At 48.3% G+C, this 23,213-nt stretch overlaps 1 protein-coding gene across 1 annotated transcript; it reads left to right on the top strand.

Annotated features, from left to right (window-relative positions):
* The first annotated feature begins 14,649 nt into the window (after nt 1-14,649).
* On the top strand, nt 14,650-19,581 carry LOC144120053 (uncharacterized). Its single transcript, XM_077652527.1, has 3 exons — nt 14,650-14,735; nt 14,883-15,542; nt 19,434-19,581. The coding sequence occupies exons 1-3, from the start codon at nt 14,650-14,652 to the stop codon at nt 19,579-19,581; spliced, it is 894 nt and encodes a 297-aa protein (XP_077508653.1).
* Nucleotides 19,582-23,213: the final 3,632 nt, after the last annotated feature.

Consider the following 23,213-nt stretch of genomic DNA (forward strand, 5'->3'; position numbering starts at 1 on the left):
GACCAAGTGAAATAAGCCACCTTTGCTGGAGCAGTCTCTGAGGACTGACGTGTGAAACCGGCATTGCAGCAGAAGGATGACATGGATATCCTTCGGCTATAGTTGTCTGAGGAGCGCCATGTGAGATGGGTATTAAAGAAAAAAGGATAAAAGCATTCTCCTCATGCTGTAATATTACCTTTAAATGCTGCCCTGTAGCCCATTTCTTCATACTGCTATTTTTTAAAGCCTGGCTGCATTGAAGGGGGTCTCTAGGCACTCAAGAACAGCTGGCGAGAGAAATAGAAAGGAAGAGAGAAAGTGGCTGTGCTGAGGATATGCCGGTGTGCTCGTTGCTGCTGTGTAGCCTTGGAACTGAGCGACCAGCTCTGGATTCACTTGGGGTGTGAGGGCGCGGGTTTTCCTTTTCCTTCCTACCTTTGAGTTGTGTTGTCAACTTTGCATTTTTACTGCATCTTGAAATTAAGAAAACGTGTTAATGGTTCTTGCTGAAAATCATCGCGAAATTTTAGAAATGACTGTAGAAATGTTCTGACCACCGCTAACAAAAAAAATGGCTGTTTTTCTCGGTTTCATACACTCTCTAAACTCTAGTATGAGAACCCGCCGCGGTGGCTCAGTAGTTACGGCGCTCGGCTGCTAACCCTAAAGGCGCTGGTTCGATCCTGTCCGTGGCGGCGGAATTTCGATGAAGACGAAATTCTAAAGGCCCGTGTGCTGTGCCATTTCAGTGCATATTAAAGAACCCCAGGCTGTCGAAATTTCCGTAGCCCTTCACTACGGTGTCTCTCATAGCCTGAGTCGCTTTGGGGCGTTAAAACCTAATAAACCAAATCATTCTACGAGTACGAGGGGCTCAAATTCCTCGTTAGTATTAGTAGGGGCTCCGAGGCCAGCCGAGACCTCTTTGAATTAAGCACTGCTTCATAATGAACATGAAAGTGCCACTATCTGATAATGACCTATTGAGAAGAGATGCGCATGTTATTTTGAATACGGGAATGCCCATACATGCCGTCAGCATTCTGGTTCGAAGGATACATTGCAACACACTGATCTCAACACAGAGGTGAAAAGACAGATTTTAGAAAACTCAGTACATACTTGTGCTCTGCAATGTACGCTGATTGGGCACAGCCAGGAACAGCCCCAAATCTTGACAGTGAGACATCCTTTTCGACGAAGCTCTTTTAGGACCTCTTCATACTGAATAGCAGGCACTTCACTTGCATACCATCGTAATTTCCAGCTGTGTATTCTTTCATCTGCAACGCCTGGCACTTCTTGGTAATAATTTGTATTGCTTGCATTTCACACAACCACAAGAAAATGTTTAAAGAGCCAAACTTTAAATACATAACGGCACTTGCTCATACTAGTTACTATGATCAGCTCTGCACTCTTTAGGTTATTCATAACCACTTAATATGAAAGTGCTTTAAAGAACTGCTTTTCTAGGGCTGCTTCTTCGTCAACATTTAGCAGTGATTTTTATTCACGGCCGCCTGCAACTAAAAGAACTTTACAGGTGCAGACACCGTTACCAATATTAGACTGGTAATCGAGCAGCCAGCTTCCTTGTTGGGGTACCGCTACGACGCATCGCTGAATTCACTCGCTTGCATGCCTTGACGCGTCACCAACCTTGCACACTGAGCTTGACATCTGGTGTAATCGGCTCTTAGAGGTTTGTTATAACCTTAAGACGCCACATCAAATCACAATAAAGACGCACATACGCGTAGCGAATAACACAACGATAAACAGACCGAGCGGAAGTCCGCAACGGGCCGATAGTGGCGTCAAAAAACACGCGTGCAAGCAGCGCACAATTTCGTCGAATAATGAACAGCAAGTCGGGCAACCACCTTAATGAAAGCCAAAACATAGTCACACGGTTTGCTGGGCCAGCACCTTGCAGGGGGCGATATCCAGTTGCCACATTTAGATTAATTACGGACTTATACGCGTGCACCTGGCATTTAGCAAGCGCATCTATGCACACATCACGGCGTTCGCTTCACAAAGCATACACTGCCAACACTGACAGATCAGCATGTTGATGATTCGATGTGGAAGGCGCTTTGCTGTCGCGGAAACAACCAGGGAACGACGCGCAATGCCGAAGGGAAACGAACAGGACAGAGCGGTAGAGTACCCATCTCACAAAACCCTACCGGACTCGCCTTTGTGCTCGCTGGTTTATTTTTGCGGTCGCAAATTGCGCGTATTCCTGCGCTACACTATGGGTCTCATCTGGAAACGAAGACTAGACGGCTTGCAGTAACCGCTTTCTTCTCTTGCTTCGCGGCAAGAAAAAAGCTGCAGCGGCTTCCACGGTTCAAGTCGAACGTATTGTCAAAATGAAACAGCTCCATGCTTTTCGGCGTGGTCACTTTTTGACAAAGAACGCGAACGGCAGCGTGCATTGCTGACACGCGGCGCAAGCTACGATAAGCAGGAAGTCCAAACGCAAGTTTGAAGCAACAAGTTTGAAATCAAAAGCACAAACAACGTCCGCACAACAGCAGCACGGACCACGGCAAGGCGCGGCGTAATACCTAGCCCGATATCACGCCGGGATGGCCGGATGTCACGGAGGGAGTTTCTGCATCCTGCCACGTGACCTGGCAGACAGCGCGCTGGATTTGTACGGCGTTATGAAGCACGCTAGGCTTTGGCGCGTGGCTATTAGCGTCGCGCGTCTCACGACAAATAATTACTGCGAACTGTTTCAAAATTGCAGTTAGACTAAGGCGCTTCGCGCCACAGTGTCGTCTAGTGACCATAATCAGACCCTCAAAGGCACTCGAGGTAGCATTAACGTGGCGTTTTCAATCGTAAGATTTCCTACAGAGACTGTGTAAACCGCCGTTGTATTAGACATAATTATTTTGATATAATGCAATTATTATTTTGTGGTGTGAAGTAATTGTTTACATATCTATTTTATAATTATGCTGAGCTGCTCATGATCCAAACAGAGCGAATAAATTTGCTTCTGTGGCCAGTGTTACATGCTCAAGAACAACCATCTCTCTGATGTACACATTACCACACACCAGCGCTCTGATGTGCACTTTAGTCTGGTGTGCACACTAGAACACACCAACCCACCCTGGCGTGCACATCACAGCACACTAACATACTAAGACGTGTACACCAGCACACACCAAACCAGTGTGGTATTTAATTTCTTTATTATACGTCTATTTGTTTCGCAATATAGGCATGTGTAATTAGTTGGGCAAGCAAATTTTCATGAATTGGGCACTTATTTTTTTCTGTCTATTTGTGCTATAGTATGGCTGTCCCTGTTACCTTTGCTATCTATATTCACCTCTAGCAGTGAACAATTATCTGTTAATTTTTAAATCTTTCTGCGCCATTTTGATCATGTGGCAGCAACACTTACTTGCTTCCATGTGATGCATAGATCTTTGTATTTGAACAGCACTGACCAGAGGCTAGAAGTGACTCATATCGTCATCTTCTGCCACAGAATCTTCTTCCAATTCTTATATTTCCAATATTTCAAATAAAGATTGTTGGTGGACTTCCCCAGAATTTCAATCTGTCATTATGTCTTACTTGGCTAGAAGACAGTTCTGCATAATGCAGCGACTAAGACAAAGCTGCGGGCACAAAAGATATATAGCTTTTAAAGATATCGCCTGTAATTTACGTCTGGCATTTTTAAATGTGCAAGGATCTTCTTTTGGTTTTTGTGATATGACTGAGTGTCTTACTTTGCACCTATGAACAAAAGAACATTGAATTATGCTTTAAAGCTAACAGAATTGCATGATCAAGGACAGATTTTTAGAAATCGCCTAAATAAATGTAACACTTCCATGGGGCTCTTTTATACATGACGCATGATCACACCTCATCCTTTTCAAGAATCAGCAAAATACTGATAGTCTTTCCCAAGAGAAAAGAACAGGCCTGTTTCAGCCTACTTGAGTGCTAATAAAAGGTTTTTATATATTAAGGCATTGGTCCTTGAATACCTAATTTAAATATATATTCGGCTTAGTTTGCCCATAGTATGCTTATGTAATTCAACGCGTGTTTAAAAACACAGCTTTTGACTAGGTGAATATAAATCATCTGGACACTCACCAATTTTTGTTAGCAGAATTGACAGTGTTGATAAAGCTGAGTACAAACTTTGTTGACAGCTGCCGAATGCAGTCAACAGCATCGATAGTGTTGACAAGGTTAAGCATAAATTTTGTTGAGGCCCGTTGAATGCAGTCAACTGCATCAACTTTGTTGACAAGGTATGTATAAAATTTATTGACAACCGTTGATTGCAGTCAATGGCACTGACAGTGTTGGCTAAGTTTAATATAAATTTCATTGCCTGCTGTTTACTGTAGTCAACAAGCATTCCGTTTTTGTTGACTAGTTGTTGATTCCATTAGATGTTAACAGTTGGCCAACGGAATGGCAATGCTGATTTTTGTAAGCGCCTTGCTGTTAGGGGGCCCCGTAAATGAGACTCTTTTTCTACCTATTTTATTGTTTGTTGTTGCTTCCCTCAACAAGTTAACGGCGCGTGCTCACTGCGGGAGATTGACCAAGACACAGGCAGCTACTGAAAGATGCTCAAAAACGTTTTAAGGTTTAAAACTGCAGATTCAGTGTTTAAATTAACAAAAAATAGGAAACTGGCAGAGTGGAGACTAAAGATAGGAACTAGGTTATACGGGCACTGTTTGAGATGTTTTAATTACAGGTGGATTTTGAACATCAATAGCAAGAAGGTGGAATTTAGGAAGATTTCTGGATAGCAGCCGTTTCGTGCCTTAAAGGAAACTTTGAACGGCGAAGAGCACATTCCTGTTACTATGTCCTAGGGTAGAAGTACCAAGAGACAGAACAACCGTAGAAGACAAACTTACACTAGCTGACGTAACGGGTGTTCTCAATCCGTCTTGCCGACTTCACACCCATTCATTTGTTAGAATTTTCTTCAGCTGCCCTGGCTTAAATTTTCGCAGGTTAAAAAGCTCTTTTTCTTCTGCCACAATTATGACGGATTCATTATCCCTCTGTTTCTAAAAGCGTGTACAGAGTAAAAGGCTTGCTGGTGGTGTTGGTACGGTGATTTCCAGAAACTGGATGCACCGCTTGAAGGCTTCTCGATGATAGGACTTGCAGGCGAAGGGATTTAGTGAGAAACGAACTTTTATACAGGCTATTTACAGATGTGTACACACAAAAGTCAGTATACGGCCACAACTATCCGCGGCCGGCCTAGCCGACCGCCTGCACAGAGGCGAGGGACACCGCGTCCCAACAGTCAAACTGGCGCGCCTTGCACCAGCTCTCAACGGTCACTCCTTCCGCACTCGGCCAGACCGAGCGCCTGCCAGCTAGGAGTAGCTAGCGACAAAAGCACACGGGCGCGGCTCCCTTCGCGGGTACACCGCGAAGACGCCCACGCCCCTTTCCACACGTAAAAATAAACTGCTAACTGTGGCTCATCAGTTTTGACGAATAGGAAAGCTCAGAACTGATGTCAGCGTTTTCCCGTAACCCCGAGTTCCTCCCTAGGTGGTCTCGCAATCCTTCGCAAAGGGGACAGGGGTCCAAGGTCGAGCCCGGCAGATAGCCCCGCCGTCCGGAGCGGCGAAGGAAACCGCAAGGACGAATGGGGAGACTAACCAAAAAGGCATGAGTCCCCTTCTAACGGCGTGCACCAAAGCAAAACAAAAGAAAACAAAACCGGACGCGCAACCTAGGTCACTGCCCTCTCGCAGAATATTCGCAACACATGTAGAAAAAGATGCGACAGCGCGCCGAACCCTACATGCAGAGTCACAGGCACTTCGCTTACCCCGCATTTTCGGTACAACCTCATGCCTGCCCATTACGGTTGGTTTGGGTGCCTGGGCTCACTGCAATTCATTTAAATGAGGTGGCAGATACCCTGGCGAAGGTATCTCTTCAAGGCCCAGTCATGATCCTTCTTCCGCCCTGCGCATATATTACAGCGGCCAGGTTTTGCAGGTATCTGCTATTGAAAGAATTAGCAGCCTCAGCGCTACTTGCTCTCCGAACTAGCAGCATATTATCTTCCCGTGGCACAATAAAGTGTGGCGATAGCGCAAGCTTGAGGTTTCTTTCACGCGTATAAATTGTCGCTGACCTCATTTAAATTTCTACCAACATAGGTCTGGTTTGGCGGCCTCCCTATTGTTCCCGCTATGCGGGGAACACGGAACGATAAATTATTTCTTGTTTTGCTGATCTTGTTGTTGTTAGTCTTTCCAAGGACATCACATACCCACACTGGGGGATCGGCCAAGAACCGGGACGCAGAGGTTGCTATTCATCTGCACTCAGTAAATTAAGACACAAAGCGCGCGGCAAAACAACGCCGGTGGATTTTGCCTCAAGATGGGCATGTACAGAAAAAAGTAGCTGTTTTGATTAAAAAAGAAGAAAGAGATTTAAAAAAAATTGCCCTGTAAAAATGTAATAATTCGTAGATAAGAAAGTATTCTAACATTTAGCAACGCAGTCGATGAGATCCTAGCAAGAATTTTTGAACAAATGTTGTTCAAAAAACAAGTTTTCTTGTCCTGCCGCCACCTCTTCTCCTTCACCTCTGTAAACATGGCACATACACACTCGGGGGGTATGGCCAAGGTACGGTGGTGAATGCCAAGGAAGTATTTGCGCGGGTCAAAAAAGACGTGATGCGGCGAAGTAAAATAGTGGAATGACTGAAACAAGAAAAAAATAATATTTTATATGTTGAAGAATTCAACCAAGTTAAACAAAGTATGAGGAATATATTAAAACAGACTTTTTAGACATGCGACCGATTTTTATGTACAGTTAACAAGGTAACCTACAAGTTTCCATAATGTAATCATGAAGGTAGCCGCAAACCCTACTTAACCACAATCCCTTGGCGCTCGAACCGAACAAGGGAAGGGGAAGAAACACAGTGAATCCTTTATGTTATTCGCTACCGCATGGTTTGGCAACTAGTCTACTAGTAATTTCGACCTATAAATGTGATGTTGCACATACCTCCTCAGCGGGGTGGATGTGGAGTTTGTCGATAATAACGCGTCCCGCAAGGGTGCGCGACAAGCGAGTCGCTTGTGCCGTCTTATGGGCTTCAATTAGCTCAGCGAGCGTGTTAAAAATTCCCAGCGTCAGCAGTCGATCTGGGTTGGTGTATGCCGACAGGCCAAAGGCCGCCTTGTATGCTGTTCTAATGATGCTATTAAGTGTCTCTTCGTCACTGCGACGCAGATGATAGGACATATGCAGGATCGGTGCACACCCGAAGCCCGCCGTAAGGATAGGGATAAAGAAGGGAGTGAAAGAAGTAAGAGGTGCCGTAGTGGAGGGCTTAGGTGTGATCAGTGCGACGCCTGCCGTGGAGAACGGCAGATATGTGCGCTCCATCACCGCGTTGCGGAGAGGAGGAAAGGATGCAGCGCAGGTGTGCTGCCTGATGATGATGATAGCAACTTTATTTTGCCACCAGATAAGGAGGCCCCCAACTCCCCGTTCCCGGTACGCAGGCCTGGGTGACGGGGGCCGGGACCTCCGCGATTAGAAGCAGGCAAAGAACTCTCAACTTCTCGCGGCTTCTTCCGCCAGGCGGATGGCTTGTTGCTCTGGAGCAGAAACCTTGCTTCGCGGCAGGGCTTCCCAGGTTTCTGTACAATTTATATTTGCTTTAGCCCCTGGGGAGCTAGCGCAATCCCAGATTATGTGGTCGAGGGTCCCTCTCGCCCGACAGTACTTGCACTTATCGTTTTGTCACACATCTTCTGAACATGATATGCCCAGACCACGTTTACGAAGTTCTCAGCTTGGAGGCGCCGCCATGCAATTACCTTCCTGTTGTTTACACTTTTATACAGGTGGTGGCACCAGTCTTCGCTGTAACATATAATTTTCGACAAAAATCCGTATAATTTCGCAGACGCTCGTCAATGTTCAGGCAGTCGGGCGGCTCCACAGTTCCCCGGAAGTAGAAAGCCCGGGCTAACTCGTGCACCGCATCGTTGCCAGGAACGGACGCGTGCACAGGAGTTCAAATTAGGCTAGTTTTGTGTTTAGCCGTCTATTTGCCGGAATTCTTGCCGGTTCCGACGAGGTCGTACCCTTTCCATAATAATAGATGGCCGTTTTTCTGTCGCTAATTATATAATAGGCTTCCGTTTCAACGCAAGCAAGCGCTATCGCAACTTCTTCAGCTGATTCCGTGTTTCGGCGGCATGTCGGGTGCGGCGGTGTCCTCAGTGGTCGACGGCCGCGGTGCCGCATATCGGCAGCCACCATTAGGTTTGCTGCCTATTCCCTCCATGACGTCACTCATCTTGACCGAGCGGAGCGGGAAGGAAGGAAGGAAAACGTTTATTGAGTTCTAGAGAGTAGGTGAGCAATTTGGCGGAGTCAGATGTGTCGTCCGTCTTAGAAATGGTCGTCTGCCCCTAGTCCAGGGCTCCGCTGGATGCCGCTGCCAGCTGTGCTCGCCGGATCAGCCCAAGTTGGACGTCCTGACGGTCGCTGGAGAGCAGTCCTTTCCATTGCTCCGCACTCGGGTTTGGTATTTTTGGTGCCACCTCTATTTTCTGGCAGGCCCACGTTATGTGATAGGGCGTGGGTGTTTCATGGCACCATTGGCATTTGTCTGTGTATTGTGTGGGTTGTATTTTGTTGAGTGTATTTAGATTAGGGTATGAGCCCGTCTGTAGCAGCCTCCAGGCGACGGCGTCTTCCCTGGAGAGAGATTTTTGTGGTGGGGGTTACCGTTTCCTGCAGCCCTTGTAGTGGTTTAAGATTGCCGAGTAATCTCTAGGGATAGGTTCGGCTTCCTCGAGGTCGCTTGTGTGGAGAGCTCGGTAAAAAGTGTACCCTCGAGCTGCCCTGTCGACCGCTTGGTTGCCTTCGACTCCCGCGTGTCCGGGCGTCCATACTATGGTATGTTTTATTGGTTCTTCTTCTTCTCTGCCTTGTTTGGGTCGGTCCCCAGAGCGGAGTATGCGGAGCGCTCTGTGGCCTATTCTGCCTAACATGAATTTTCGGCACGCCGTTTAAGAGTCGGTTAGTATTGTTAAGGATCGCTTAGTCCGGTAGCCCTCCGCTGCCGCTAGAGCGACGGCCACTTCTTCACCCTCGTCTACCGTGCAGTCCCTTTAGCGACGCGCTGATGATTTCCCGCATGTCCGAGTTTATCACTGCCGCTACCGCGTTGGGGTTGTTTTGTCCCGTCCTTATGGAGCATGTGGCTGCGTCCACATACATCGTTGTTGCCTGGGGGGCTAGCGATTTTTGGGCGTACTCGGCTCTCGCCTTTCTACGTTCTTCGTGTAGGTTGGGGTCCATGTTCTTGGGGATGGGGTCACTCTAATTGTGCCCCTAATTCCGTCCGGGATAGTCGCGGTTCGCTGGATTTCTTGTATTCGTTCGTTGCATCCCAACTTCTGCAGAAGCTCCCTGCCAGACGAAGTCTGCTGTAGTCTCTGCAACTGGGCGACGCGTTGTGCCTCTCTCAGGTCTTCAAAGTTGTTATGAAGTCCTAGTGTTAAAGCTTCTCTGTGGATGTGCGTTGCGGTAGATGGAGTGCTGTTTGTATGCTTTGCGTATAATCGCATCAATCTGTTGGATTTCGCTTTTGATTGGGTTGTAGTATGGAAGACTGTAGGTGACTCGGCTGATCACCAAGCTCCTGACCAGCTTCAGCATGTCTTCTTCTCGCATGCCCGAGCGTTTTTGGGAGACGCGCGTGATCATGCGGGCAACTTGTAGTGTGGAAGCTTTGAGTAGAGCAAGTGCATGTGTACACCGTTGGTTTGATTGTATCCACTTGCCCAAGATTATTATGAGTGTTTTCTCTGGTATGGGTTTTCCTTCCAGGTAGATGTTGAGCCTAAGCTCGTCGCTGTTCGGGACTGTGCGGTTTTGTTTCGCTCTTCAGACTCTGAGCAGTTCTAATTTTTCGGTGGAGCATGCTAGCCCTCTCGCTTTTACGTAGTTCTCTACGCAGGTCGCGGCCTCCTGTAGTCTTTCTTCCTTTTCTTTTAGTGAGCCTGTATTTGTCCAGATGGTGATGTCGTCGGCATACATGGCATGGTGTATTCCTTTGACTTCCTTAAGTTGTTATGCAAGGCTGATCATTGCAACGTTAAAAAGCGTAGGTGAGATGACCAAGCCTTGGGGAGTTCCCTTGTTAGGGGTGTGGAACTTCTCCGAACGGAGTTCTCCCAGCCCTATCGTCACTGTTCTGAGAGGAAAGCTTTGACGTAACCGAAGACCCTCCTGCCGCAGTTCAGGTCGTCAAGGCCTGTCAGGATGGCTCCGTGGCTTACGTTGTCAAAAGCTCCTTTGATATCCAGTGCCATTATTACGTTCTCTCCGTCCCTAGGGACGTTACTCAGAACTGCTTCTTTGATTTGTAGAAGTACGTCTTTGACTTGTAGAAGTTACGGAGCGAGAGAGCCTCTGCGGGAATCGCATGCGCAGTGCATCAAAATGGGTCCTGCATAAAACGCCGGTGCACTGTGATGCGTTCAGCGTAAGGATAGGTGGGTTCGATGCGGTGCCTGCCGTAAAGACCGCCAGTCGCTCGACCACGAACGGAGCCAGGGAGATGCAGCTTATCGCTTTCGAACAGTGTTAACCTGAGCTAGCCCACCAGCGCAGTAGCAAGCTGTCTCACATATCCCTGTTGACGCACGAACCGCGCCGTACGGGAAGGGATAAAAGAGGGAGTTAAAAAGAAAGGAAGACAAAAACTCCGTAGCAGAGGGCTTCAGAATAAAAATTGAAAATTACTTCTTGAGGAAAGAAAATGGAGCACTACCTGTCTCACCTATCTCAATGGACGCCTCAACTACGCCGTAAAGGAAGGGATAAGGGAGAGACTAGGAGAAGGAAGAAAGAGGTGCCGTAGTGGAGGGCTCCATGATAATTTCGGCCAGCTGCGGATCTTTAACGTGCACTCACATCGCGCAGCACACCGGCCCCCGGCGTTTCGCTTCCATCGAAACGCGGCCGCCGCGCTCTGGTTCAACCCCAGGTGCTCCGGATCAGTAGCCGAGCACCTAACCACTGAGCCACAGCGGCGGGTTTTCAACTGCGTGCTCGATATGGTCGCTATTGTGCAGGGCCCCGGCAGGGGCAAGCCAGTCTGGAACGTGCGCGATCTGCGCTGCCTCGTACTCAGAGGCGCTTATAAGTTGTGTCGAACAGTGTGTGCTTGAATGGCGACACGAGGGAAGAGATTTCGCAGGCCTAATTGCGAACTTCGGTGGTTGGTGCCGTGCCCTGTGACCAGTATCACACTCCTCTATCCGCACCTTCAATTGATTATCCATAACCATTCCTCTAACCTCTTTCCCGTACCTCTCTCTGTTCGTCCTGCATGGTCCCGCCCAGCACCGACCACATACTGCTGAGCTGCTCATTACGACATGAGTCCGGCCGCCAGCAACACTTGGTGTCCCTTGGGCCCACCATCTAATGCTCCTTGTGGACTCTCGCTTAAGGAGTCAGCCACCCCCGGAAGACTCCGAACTTCAACTTGAAGACACCCGGGTCCCGTTGAATCGACCAATTTTTGGCGCCAATAAAGTTTTTCTCTCTCTTTCTTAATGAGTCAAACTATTTTAGGGCCGAGCCCGTAGTATCTTAATCTGACTTGCGGCGTAGATCTAACAATACCGTCAGCTTCGGATCGTGAGGGAGAGTGAAGTTTTATTTACTTCAAGGGATTTCACAATTTCAAAGTAAACAACATATTTTCTATGAGCTACATAAGATTTTAAAAGCATTTGAAATTTGAAAAGGAAAAAATAAAAATTGGCTTTGAGCAAAGGAAATGCCGCAGTAACTGTCTCACATATGTCGCCGGACACCCGAATCGCGCTTTAAGAAAAGGGATAAAGGAGCGAGTGAAAGAAGAAAAGAAGAGGTGCCCTTGTGGAGGGCTTCTGAATAAAAATTGAAAATTATATTTTTGAGGAAAGGAAATGACGCAGTAACTGTCTCACATAAATCCGTGGATACCCGATCCATGCCATCGTAATGGAGTTAGTGAAAGAAGAAAGGAAGGGAAAGTGCCGTAGTAGAGGGCTTCGGACTTAGTAGTGGTGGTTGTGGTTTATTAAAATATATATAAAATGGAAGGATAAGATTTTTGCTAGCCCCGGCATCTGCCATCGATACTAAAGCACCTGAGCTGGGGCAGCGGAAATAAAGGATAGCAGACAGAATAAGAAATGAAATGAATGTGGCGATGGGGGACAGGAAGAGAGGATATATGGTTAGAGGTAATATACACAATCTATTTACATAATAAGAAATGTGTGCAGGTTTCGATTAGTAATCGGAATAAAAATTCAAAAGTGGTTTTCGAGGAAAGTAAATGGCGCATTAACTCTCACATTTCGGTGGACGCCCCAACTGCGGCATGAGAGAAGGGATAAAGGAGGGACAAGAAAAGGAAGAAAGAGGTGCCGTAGTGGACGGCTCCGTAAAATGTCGACCACCTGGGGATCTTCAACGTGAACAGACTGCTGTCGCGGGAGCTTCGCTCGTTGCAGTTGCGACAGGCTAATCAGATTTCCAGGCTGGCTTTTGCGTGAAAGGTGCTCGTAGTGACTGTGAAAAACCTCCTTGTGGTGAAATCTGTGCACTTGGTGACTTCAAGTGAGTGTTACACGTGCCATCCTGCTTTGCGTCCGGCTCCACAAGTAGCAATAGAAAAGAGGCCGCTGATAATAACTTTTTCGCATGACCTCACGATGACAGCCACTTAATAAATGGGCGCAGATACTACGGTCAAATTCCGCGAGGGAGAAGGAAGAGAAAGGTCCAAGCACTGGAGGCAGAACTCCTCAGAAGTTGCAGCCAAGGAAATCAAAGAGCACTGGACGATCTCCTTCCTTTGCAGCGCCTGGGGTTCCTGTCATCAGCACACGGCATGACAGTGCACAGCTCGATGTTTGTACACTAAAACAGTGCTGTCGTTACATCTAATGGCGTAAAGTGCTATAACCGACGAAAAAAACATAGTGAGAAACTAAAGTGCTTGGATTGCATGAAACACACGAAACGTAACAGTAGAAGCGCTCCTCGTTTATTATCATGTTATTTTCAACCTTATCGTGTGTACCGTAGTGCCGTGCAGCTATGGGTGTGGCGCTGCCTGCCGTTACGGAGGTGTAGCATACGACGCGCGAAATGTGTAGAAAAGGACGACTGCAGCGCCGTTAGTTCCAGCGATGCCCACAATGGGCACGCAAACAAGCGTCAGGTGTCGGAAGCTGCGGAACTGAAATTGTGCGCATTGAATCTTGACCGCATTCTTCATCCTTGTCGAATACTCTTCGGCTTCTAAATCTTTTTTCAGCCTCACTTGAAAACAAGAATTTTGTGCTAGCACAAAAAAACCACGGCGTACATCGCAATGGTAAACCAGGAACTGCAAGCATCCCTTCTTTCCTCTGTTTTCGCCTCTTACTTACTAGAACTCTCACAGAAATCTTTGTATACTTTCGATCTGCTTCTCTTGCTCTTTCTTCTCCATCTTCATGTTTAAAGCGAAAACTTTACTGGCCGCAGGTTGAGCAGTTTCGCGCGATTCCTAGAGAGCCGTGCTGCGCATGCGCGAGGAGCAGTGAGGACACATGGCGCATTTCTCTCCCTCGCTCCCTAGTCACAACTGCGCATGCGCCACTAGTAGCACCGAGCCACAGAACGCACCTTGTCTCAAAATGCAAATTTCGATTTATACTTTTCTCTATCTTCTTTCCCTCCCTCTTTTATTCCTTCCTTCACGACGTGGTTCGGGTGTCCATGGAGATATGGAAGACGGTTACTGCGCATTGCGCGCTCGCCGCGCCACATGGCATGACGTCACATCGCGCGGCTCGCCACCGCCGCTGTTTGGTATGACGTCACACCACGTTCCTCATCGCTGCGCTCGCCTCCGCTCGCTTCGCCAGCTGCGTTGCATGCCTGATAACCTGTCGGAGTGAAAAGGAGAGCTCGTGTGCGCCCCAACCACAGTTGTGTCGCCTTTAATGCGACAACAACATAGCTAGACAATCAGACTAACCTGGACTTGCAATCAAGATTAACCAAGGTTAATCATGCTGTGCCTTAGCATTCGCTATGTATATCCTGGCATAGCCGAGCTAAGCCACTAAGCCGCAGCGTTCACTGGGTGACCAACCTCCCGCGATCAACCATTAATTTAATCGTCACCTGCAAGGGTAGGCGCGTTGCCTATCTAGTGTGCGGAGCGCACTCAAGGTTACAGGTCAAGCCGCGCCTACTTACCCGATACAGAGCAGCTTTCGCTCTCTAACTAGATTCAGCAGTAGTTGAACCGCAGCTCATTTTTTTGTTAACCTGGAATGAAGGACGTTCTCACATAAAAAAAAACCCTCCTATCGTGGCCAGGCAGAAGCCCGCAGACATCGCCGACACAAAGTTCCGCGAAGTAGACGTGAAATGAATGCCAGTACTGGATTTAATCGCGAGCTAGCACCCGAAATATGTTGGACATGTTCTCTTGCGCGCGCGCAAAACAAACCGGAAGTAGAAGAAAAAAATGTCTCGAGGTCTCCCTACTCCTCGAGTCAATCCCTCATCGTGCTTATGTCCATTAACCCCGATGATATCATCATCATCATCATCATCATCATCATCTCGAGTCGGCTGCTCGAGCTCTCTATGCTCGAGCGGCACGAGACATCGAACGCAGGCCATCTTTTCTTTACAGCCGTTCCTTCATGAGGCACCACCAAGCTAAGTGCGTGCACACTGTCCATCCCGACTAGTCCGCTGCTTAACTCCATCAGAGTGGTTCTGGACTCGAACTCGCGATGCAGGACGATCTTAGCCAAGGAACTGACCGCTGCTGTGAGAGCGAGAGCTACCGGTACATCGCAACCTGTGCCGCGCTTCCATCTGGGCAGCCATCGGACGCCGATCTCGCAAAGTGCTTTGTCGCCTCGGGGCCACGCAGGACCAGTACCATCGGAGCAACCTGTGCCGCGCGGCCATCTGGGCAGCCACCGGACGCCGAGCTCGAAAAGCGCTTCGTTGCCTCGGGTCCACACAGGACCAGTACCATCGGAGCAACCTGTGCCGCGCGGCCATCTGGGCAGCCACCGGACGCCCAGCTCGAAAAGCGCTTCGTTGCCTCGGGGCCACGGAGCACCACTACCATCGGAGAAACCTGTGCTGCGCTTCCTTCTGGGCAGCCACCGGACGCCGAGCTCGCAAAGCGCTTCGTCGCCTCGGGGCCACACAAGAGCAGTACCTACGGAGCAACCTGTGCCGCACTTCCATCTGGGCAGCCACCGGACGCCGAGCTCGCCAAGCGCTTCGTCGCCTCGTGGCCATGCAGCACCAATGGAAGACAAGACGCTGGTGACTACCACGACCACCTCCGTGGCAAAGGCGAAGAGATTTAAGCTCCGAGAAGCGCCTGCGCAGAAATGCACGCAGCCGGTCACAGCCGTCAGCCTTCCCCCACTACCTGCAGGGTGAGTTTTCTTCTAAGCTTTCTCTCTCCCGAGTGGCCTTGATGAACTTGCGGCATATTCCTCTGAGCTGCTTCTCCAAACCCTGTATTCATTGCCTACGGTCAGGGCGCGTGTTAAGCTTCAGGAGGGCGACATGAAAGTCCCACCAGGTCGTTCAGGCGGACGGCATGCAGGTCCCACCAGCTCTAGTTCAGAAGTATTCATTTGCCCAAATCTCGATATTCATATTCGCCTGTAGGCGTCATCTTGCCTCTCTGATTGGTTCTCAGGTGTGTGAATCAGTGCCATTGTTTACTTTACTCGCTGTCATTTAAGACGCTCGTTTTGCGTCGGCGTGAAATTGATGTGGCGTCGAAAATAGATTTTTAGCAGCACTATTTTTGGTGCCCCGCTCGTAATTATTTATGATTGTGATGAGCAAAAGAAGCTACAGCCGTAGGATGAGAACAACTGAGCTCGACTTGCCAATTTGAGGAAAGCAGCTGCATACTGGAAATGGCCGCTTCCTGTAATTTGAACGGCTGCCATAAACACGAGATACGCTCGTATTATGGAGTGATGTCAATCTGACCTTCCACCATGTATACAATGTGTCGCCAATAATAATAATTGCTTTTGGGGAAAGGAAATGGCGCAGTATATGTCTCGTATATCGTTGGACACCTGAACCAAGGCGTAAGGGAAGGAGTAAAGGAGGGAGTGAGAGAAGAAAGGAAGAAAGAGGTGCCGTAGGGGAGGGCTCCGGAATAATTTCGACCACTTGCGGATCGTTAACGTGAAATGACATCGAACAGCAGACGGGCGCCTTAGCGTTTCGCCTCCATCGAAACTCAGCTGCCGCGACCGGGGTCGAACCCCGGAACTCCGGATCAGTAGCCGAGCGCCCTGACCACTGAGCCACCACGGCGGGTGGCGGGGTGTGTCCAAAATTGGTTTTGGGGGAAACGAAATTTTTACCCGCCGAGGTGGCTCAGTGGTTATGGCGCTCGACTACTGATCCGGAGTTCCCGGGTTCGAACCCGACCGCGGCAGTTGCGTTTTTATGGAGGAAAAATGCTAAGGCGCCCGTGTGCTCTGCGATGTCAGTGCACGTTAAAGAATCCCAGGTGGTCGAAATTATTCCGGAGCCCTCCACTACGGGACCTCTTTCTTCCTTTCTTCTTTCACTCCCTCCTTTATCCGTTCCCATACGGCGCGGTTCAGAGGTCGGTCGATATGCGAGACAGATACTGCGCCATTTCCTTTCCCGAAAAACCAATTATTATTATTATTATTATTATTATTATTATTATTATTATTATTATTATTATTATTATTATTATTATTATTATTATTATTATTATTGCACTAAATTGCGCAGTATCTGTCACTTATAGGGGGACACCTGAACCGCGCCGTAAGGAAAGGGATAAAGGAGTAAGTGAAAAAAGAAAGGAAGAAAGAGGTGCCATAATGGGGGCTCCAAAATAATTTCGTCCACCTGGGGATCTTTAATGTGCACTGACATCGCACAGCACACGGGCGCCTTAGCGCTTCGTCTCCATCCCAGCGCAGTCGCCGCAGTCGAGTTCGAAATCTAGAGCTGCGAATTCGCCGCCATAATTTCGCCCTGCCACAAAGTACTCAAATCATGCAAAGGAGTGAAAGAAACGCTGATTTACACGGCGTTAGGCCGCCGCAGTTTAACAGGTATTTATGTGATTTCAAAACTAAGCTTATAAAAGTCTTGTTTTTATTGCACAATGCAATACAACGGTGTCATAAGGGCTCATCTGAAATGTGCAGCGTTTAGAGCATTAATAGCGAGAGCTTAAATGTGCAGCCGCATAAGGGGGCTAGCTGCGCTCTCGTTGCAAACCCATCGCTCGCATCGGTCTTTGCGGTTAATCTAATGTGGCAATGGCGGCGCCGGCAGTGCGTGTTGCTGATTTTTGCTGCTTGTTGCATTTATTCGTCGTTTATTAAACCCTTATTATCCCTATGATCGTTTGTGATCCCGATATAAGACGGGCATTCAGCACGTCAGATACAGTGAAAGAGAGGGAAGAAAGGGCTGCAAAGAGAGACGGAGACCGCAGCTGTCATCCGTTGTTTTCAGACCAATTAGTGATCAGTAATGTGGCCCATCAGCTCGGTGCCTTGCAATGGCGCATGCGTGACGTCAGCTCATTCTACTTTTCGACGAGGACAATGACGCTGCATGAACAGAACCATAGCCCTTAGAACTAACGCGGGAAAAAAATTATTCGTGACTGCTGAGTTTGAAACATCAACAATGGTGCCATGCGCTCACAGTTCCCAAATCCAGAATATTCCTGGCCAACTAGTGGCCTGTGCGAGAATACCATGTCAGCCATGCTAACGCGCGCTACTTTATCGTTACTCGTACAGTTTGAAACGCTGTCTCAATTCTCTACTATTCTTGATACCTACAAGTGAAGGACAAAAAAAACAGAGAAAAGCGGTCGTCGAAGGGGTTTTGCGGTGCCCCATTTAGTGTGCCTTCTCGATGGAAAGTCCTCACAGTACTGTCTTGTTGCATCTCAGGAAGCAAGACGATGCCTCCCGGAGAGCACTAACAACTAAAAACTTGATCACAGGAAGAAAAAAACGTATGCCCCGCCGCGGTGGCTCAGTGGTTAGGGCGCTCGACTACTGATCCGGAGTTGCCGGGTTCGAGCCCGACCGCGGCGGCTGCGTTTTTATGGAGGAAAAACGCTAAGGCGCCCGTGTGCTGTGCGATGTCAGTGCAAGTTAAAGATCCCCAGGTGGTCGAAATTATTCCGGAGCCCTCCACTACGGCACCTCTCTCTTCCTTACTTCTTTCACTCCCTCCTTTACCCTTCCCTTACGGCGCGGTTCAGGTGTCCAACGATATATGAGACAGATACTGCGCCATTTCCTTTCCCCCAAAACCAATTAATATAAAAAAAACGTCACTGTGGCCATGGTTGCTGATTCGAATCGGTTGTTTGGGGACGACTGCTATTTTCCTGGTTGTTATCAACTTACCTTCGGACCACTAGTTTAATGTCGCATAATTGTGGTGTTATCATCATTTCGTATTTTAGACGTGGCGTTACTGACAACTGAACTTGTCGTAGAGCATTATGCGCTTTATCTCCAGCTGTTTTTGTGGCAGTGTAATTGACGCTTGCCCTCGGTGGGTAAGCCATTAGGCTAAGGTTTAAGTGCGCTCGAGCTGCGAAAGTGCCAAGCTCAGCAAAGGCGAACGAGAAAGCGACGATGTAATTGAGGAGAACCAGATATTCATCTTGATTCCTCCACTTGATCCCATAGCAACGCTCGTCGCTGTGGTTACGAACACGCCGATAACGCAAGTGCCAGCTGCGTTCGTAAAGCACGGCGCCACGCTGCGCCAACCGCGTGGTGATTTTCGCCGCTCTGGTGGCGTCATTGCGCTGAACCTTTTCACTCGCTACCGAATGTCCATCTGTCGTGTATACGCCAAATTATTTATTCCTTACTTTTAGAGTTGCTGCTGATAGTGACAGCAGTTTTTATTTGCTTGATAATTTGCACTTCTAACAAAATCATTTGAGCAGTTAAGGCTCAGCTCGATCCTTTATTATAAATATGCAGTTGCAATTGTGAGAGCATATGTGATAACGCAGTAATGCCTGTTAGAGATGCACTAAACTCTATATACAAGTATCGACCAGCAGTTCCTTTTTTCCTTGTTTCTAAACATGAACCCATCGATCAGCAGTCTTTACAGATGCCAAATTCCATGTGCACGCCAGCTTTTATCTGTCTGTCTCCTTTCCCACTTTTAATGTATGCGTGTTTTTTTCTTGGCGTTTGCGAACCGTAATTCATTATGGCTTTCCGTTCACCTGAATTTTGTTCCACACGTGTTTTCGGGTGCAGCCAAAGACGCAACCCTCGCACCGCGTCTGCTGAGGAGCAAGACATTACCTTCCGCTTCACGCATCGTCACGTAAGCCAAGCTGCTGTCGCTAGGAGGGCGTCCGACCGAGGTATACAGTACTCCTTCCTCTGCCAGATGGTTGAGTAAGTAGTCTCAATAGCGCCTGGACACTGCTACAGATTGCGGTTGTCCGCAGCGTCACAGAGAAAGCACGCCACGAGGAATTCGCGTTAGCGTTGATGACACGCAGCTGCTCTGTCCGTGCATACACGCATCGTTGAACAATGACGCAGCAAAATGAATGCGTCTTACATGCAAGGCGTTCGGGACCCACTGGCAAATAATCCAACCGTATATCACTGTGGCAGCTGAAACAATGCGGATAATTTAGGCACAGGTATACGGGCGCTGTAACTGTGGACCAGACAGTGACTGCAGATCCGGACTATTAGATGCAACTTGGAGGGAAAGATTATTAGATCTAAGCTTACCGGCTCAACGCATTAATTAGTGAAAGCTGATTGGCACTGGCAGCCGAGCGGTCTGCAGTGGCAGGCCTCTTTTGACGTTTCACACGAGACAGCCCGTTTGGGCGCCTTTGTGGCTCGTGATGGCGCCTATACGCTCCGTGCATACTCGGATTTCTGCAGCAGCAGCTGGTAGTTATGAATCAAGCCTATCCCCGTTCACCAAACAACACAAGTGCACTGCACAGAAGCCAACTACACAAGAAAAATATAGGTTGCGTGGCGAAGCTTTGACTGCAGGCGTGCAAAACTCAAAACGTTTTAAACGCGGCGGAGCCTCCTACCACGGTGTCAGTGGCTCTGTTGAAATCATGGAGAAGTCCGAATCGCTGCTCCCACACTTCTGAACAAATTTCATCTCCTTCGACTTCTTTTCGCCTTTTTTCCCCTATCACATATTTCCCAATGTGCAGAATAACTTGCGCAGTGTGCTTTCGAATCACGGGAACGGTTTTCTTGCAGAATGTTTACAAATCACGGAAATCACCACAGATTTTCGTGAAGTACTGCGCGCTTTGACTCCATGAGCCTGCGTTTTATGGGTGCATGCAAATGTGATACGGCTCTGTTCGCCTTCAAAAAGGCGGGTTTCTTGCGTCGTTTTGTGTGCCTCCTTTCTATTCTGTTGTAAATCTGGTGTACCAACTAGCCCATGCAAGATTTTTAATCGCCACAGAATTTGGCCATTTGAAAGCTGCTGAAAATCCGTGCTCATTCCCGTTTCTTACGTATGTAGCACACAGAGCAAACACCGTTGAAAACTTTCAGGGGCTTTATACGTTTCTCATTGCAAGGCTATTTTGCCGAGAGAAGTCTCAGGACTCTATCGAAGGGCCACTCAAGCGCGCGAACCTTTGAGCAGACCAGTGTAGATACCGTGGTTTGAGCGCGGCGCGACTTCTCTCTGCGGCGTATTTGACAGCGAAATAAGAAACTAACCAGCAATGATTCTTAAGGACTGGTCCCTCAATATCTTTCATTACTGGTCTTTCATACCTGACGTCAAGTAACACGCGCGCACAATACAAAGAATTACCCAGCTATCCTCGCCCTGCGGCTGTAGTTGTGAACACGGGCCAGCCATTTCTAGATATTTCTTGTGGGTTCTTCTTTCGCTTAGGTATCGAAAGGGTTATGCGCGCAGTTTTCTGGGATGTGATCACGGCTGTCGTGCTGGAGTCGCAATTCCACACATTGGCGGAGCAGATTGCTGGAAGTCGCGCCATAATAATGAAAGAAAACGACGGTCTAATTATATTTAAAGAAACGGAAAACAAGCACATTGGTCAACAGCTTACGTATCGCACTTATTCCTTTCGCTGCCACGGACACGCACACACATATTGAAGCTTGGACGGTCGTTCCCTTAGCAAGTGATGGGTGCGAAAGGCGTCGGTCTCCTTCCTCACTATACCCATCTTCCAGCGCTTGCCCTCTGAATTCCTCTGGGCATTCCATGGTGTTTCTAAAGGTAGGCTTAGCGCGGAACCGCGGGCATACAGTGAAAAAGACGACGACCGTTAAGGAGCGATCGGGAATATAGGCGGGTGGAAGGGAGAGTCCTCTACACTGCGAGTGGAAATACGCATTCGAAGGGTAAGCACGTTTCTGAGAATACCTACTGTGACCAAGCGGACGCGCGTGGCCTGTGTTATTCGAAGCGCTCAAGGAACCAGGACGCATGCACCCTATGGGTTAGTGTACGTATACCGCTGTCCGTTGCACGTTTCTTTATGTCCGGTAAGGCGTAAGCGCACTTGCGCTCTTCACAGTATCTGCGCAGATGTCTTATACTCGCATACTATATAGCCGTGACTATCGTTTCGCGTGGCCACAAAGTGCTGCATCCGACACTGCGATAGGCGAATGCAGTTCTGTTGTCGCAGTGATGTTGTCGCCTTAGTTCTGTTGTCACTGAAGGAGCAGCCGTAATTTCTTAGGGTGCACGCCTTAATCTGACCGGAGCTATACCTAAGTGTCTTCCCTTTTGCATGACACCACGCAGGCATCACAGGTCACTAGCGGCCAATTTGCTGCTTTTAACGCGATTTCTAAGCGACTGCTGTCTTTGTCTCCCTGATTGATTCACCGCCCTCATTCTCTTTTTATCTCGACTACGCAGACGGCTGAACCTGAAAGTTTATGGGCGTACTGCGCGAGCTCGGCGTGTCCTGCTACGCCATGGAAAGGCGCGACGACAGTTTTGGTTTTGTTTTTCGATAGTTTTCGATATTTGTGAATTTGATGATGTAGTTGTAGATTGTGTTGCAAATTATTAAATCTAAAGAACGCATCAGTCGTTTCATCATTCCTTCAATAACATATAAGCACTCTTTGAGCTCTTATCTACGGGAGGAATGTTCATTCGTCATAAGGGGTTCAAAGTGCAGATATAACTGAATTTTAATAAGAATTAGAGGAAAATGCATTGGGTTAATTCCCCACATATGCAGAAGGTCATTCTCTACATTCATAGATCTCTGGGATTCCTCATGCCCCTCCTTGGACTGTGGTGCAGCGGTTGAGCGATGCGTCACTGCCCTGCGATGGCAGGTGTTCCAAGCGGCGGGCCTTGTGTGCGCCCCAGGTTGATCTTTCCGAACGACCAATCATCAATTTAACTGGCAGCTGCCACGATGGCCAGTTTTCTCACTATCCCGTGCCCAACTTGTGACGGCAGTGCAAGGTCACGTGAGCTAGCTGGCCTACCTGAATCCCGGGTCGCTCTCTGGGCACCACCTACCAGAGTCGTGCTCGTGATTTTCGCCCACAACGCCGACTACGACGCCGACAGCACAGACAACAGATTTTCTGAACAATGGGCCTTCAACGCTATCGCGTCATTACTTCGAGAGGCTACAAAAATGACTGAGTGCATCAATACATGGCTGTATCATCCGCAGGTCAGTAGAAAGAATGCATACGCTTTACGCCAAGAAATCGATGAATCCGTTTCTCTTGCTGCGCCTATGTCCATAAGTGTTAATCTTAACTTGCAGCGAATGCGTTGACGTGACACTTTCTCTGCTCTGGTAACATTGAAACAAACCTCGGCCCACCCAGGACTCGCCCTGACAGTTACAAGTCCGAAAGGACTATCCTGTAGGGACCAAAGCTAAATTGACAATGTTTACACGAATCAAAGACTAGACCTTGGCATTGCTAAAGGCCAGACCCGGTTCTGCGCATACGGTAAGGTCAAAGACAATCACTCGAAATTTTAGGTGTACTCAAGCGCTTCGAAGTTCTTGA

This window comes from Amblyomma americanum, chromosome 1, assembly GCF_052857255.1.
Source record: "Amblyomma americanum isolate KBUSLIRL-KWMA chromosome 1, ASM5285725v1, whole genome shotgun sequence".
Taxonomy (NCBI): domain Eukaryota; kingdom Metazoa; phylum Arthropoda; class Arachnida; order Ixodida; family Ixodidae; genus Amblyomma; species Amblyomma americanum.